Source organism: Apis dorsata, unplaced genomic scaffold (genome assembly GCF_000469605.1).
Source record: "Apis dorsata unplaced genomic scaffold, Apis dorsata 1.3 scaffold_631, whole genome shotgun sequence".
Classification (NCBI taxonomy): Eukaryota; Metazoa; Arthropoda; class Insecta; order Hymenoptera; family Apidae; genus Apis; species Apis dorsata.
In genome coordinates, this window is record NW_006263826.1 from 1,299,240 (window position 1) to 1,299,875 (window position 636).

Genomic DNA, 636 nt, shown 5'->3' on the forward strand with positions numbered 1-636 from the left:
TGAACACTGTATTATTATTCTTGCAAATATATATTCTTAATACGATCGATTGGACTAATTTGTTAATTATTTATCGAATGTTGTATACGTAATACATTAATCGATATTCGAACTATATTATACAACTTATTAATGTATAATATAATATTATATAATTATATATTTTTCATTTGTACTACATAATAAGATTATAGTATATGTATAATAATAATCTTCTTTATAAAAATGTTATAAATGTAGCTTAATTCTTTATTTATCACTTAACACTTATGTTTTATTTGCATTTTTTAAAACGCAAAAACGCGTATACGTAATATTCCCTACAATGTAAACATATAAAATTCGAAATAAAGAAAATATAAGTACTTTGGTACTCGTTATAAGTGCCAGTACGCCGCACAGCAGCATTTTTGTATTACAATATTTATGTATTACAATAAAATTCTTGAAATACATTTCAATAATTTGCGTATATAGAAATACAAAAATATATATGTATATACTATCTCGAATATTTTTTATGTTTGGTATTGTTATATTTGGAAATATATTATAAAAAAATATAACTTTTAAATTGCACAATATTATCACTAAATAATTTCTATTTATTTTGTCTATATGTTTTTTTTTTTTTTT

General features: G+C 20.0%; 1 protein-coding gene across 1 annotated transcript in view; it reads right to left on the bottom strand.

Moving 5' to 3' along the window:
* Nucleotides 1-287: 287 nt before the first annotated feature.
* LOC116186356 (probable multidrug resistance-associated protein lethal(2)03659) overlaps nucleotides 288-636 on the bottom strand; it is a 1,806-nt gene continuing 1,457 nt past the window's right edge. Inside the window, exon 5 of the mRNA XM_031513386.1 lies at nucleotides 288-320. Coding sequence (XP_031369246.1) covers nucleotides 288-320 — 33 coding nt within the window. The remainder of the gene's footprint in view (nucleotides 321-636) is intronic.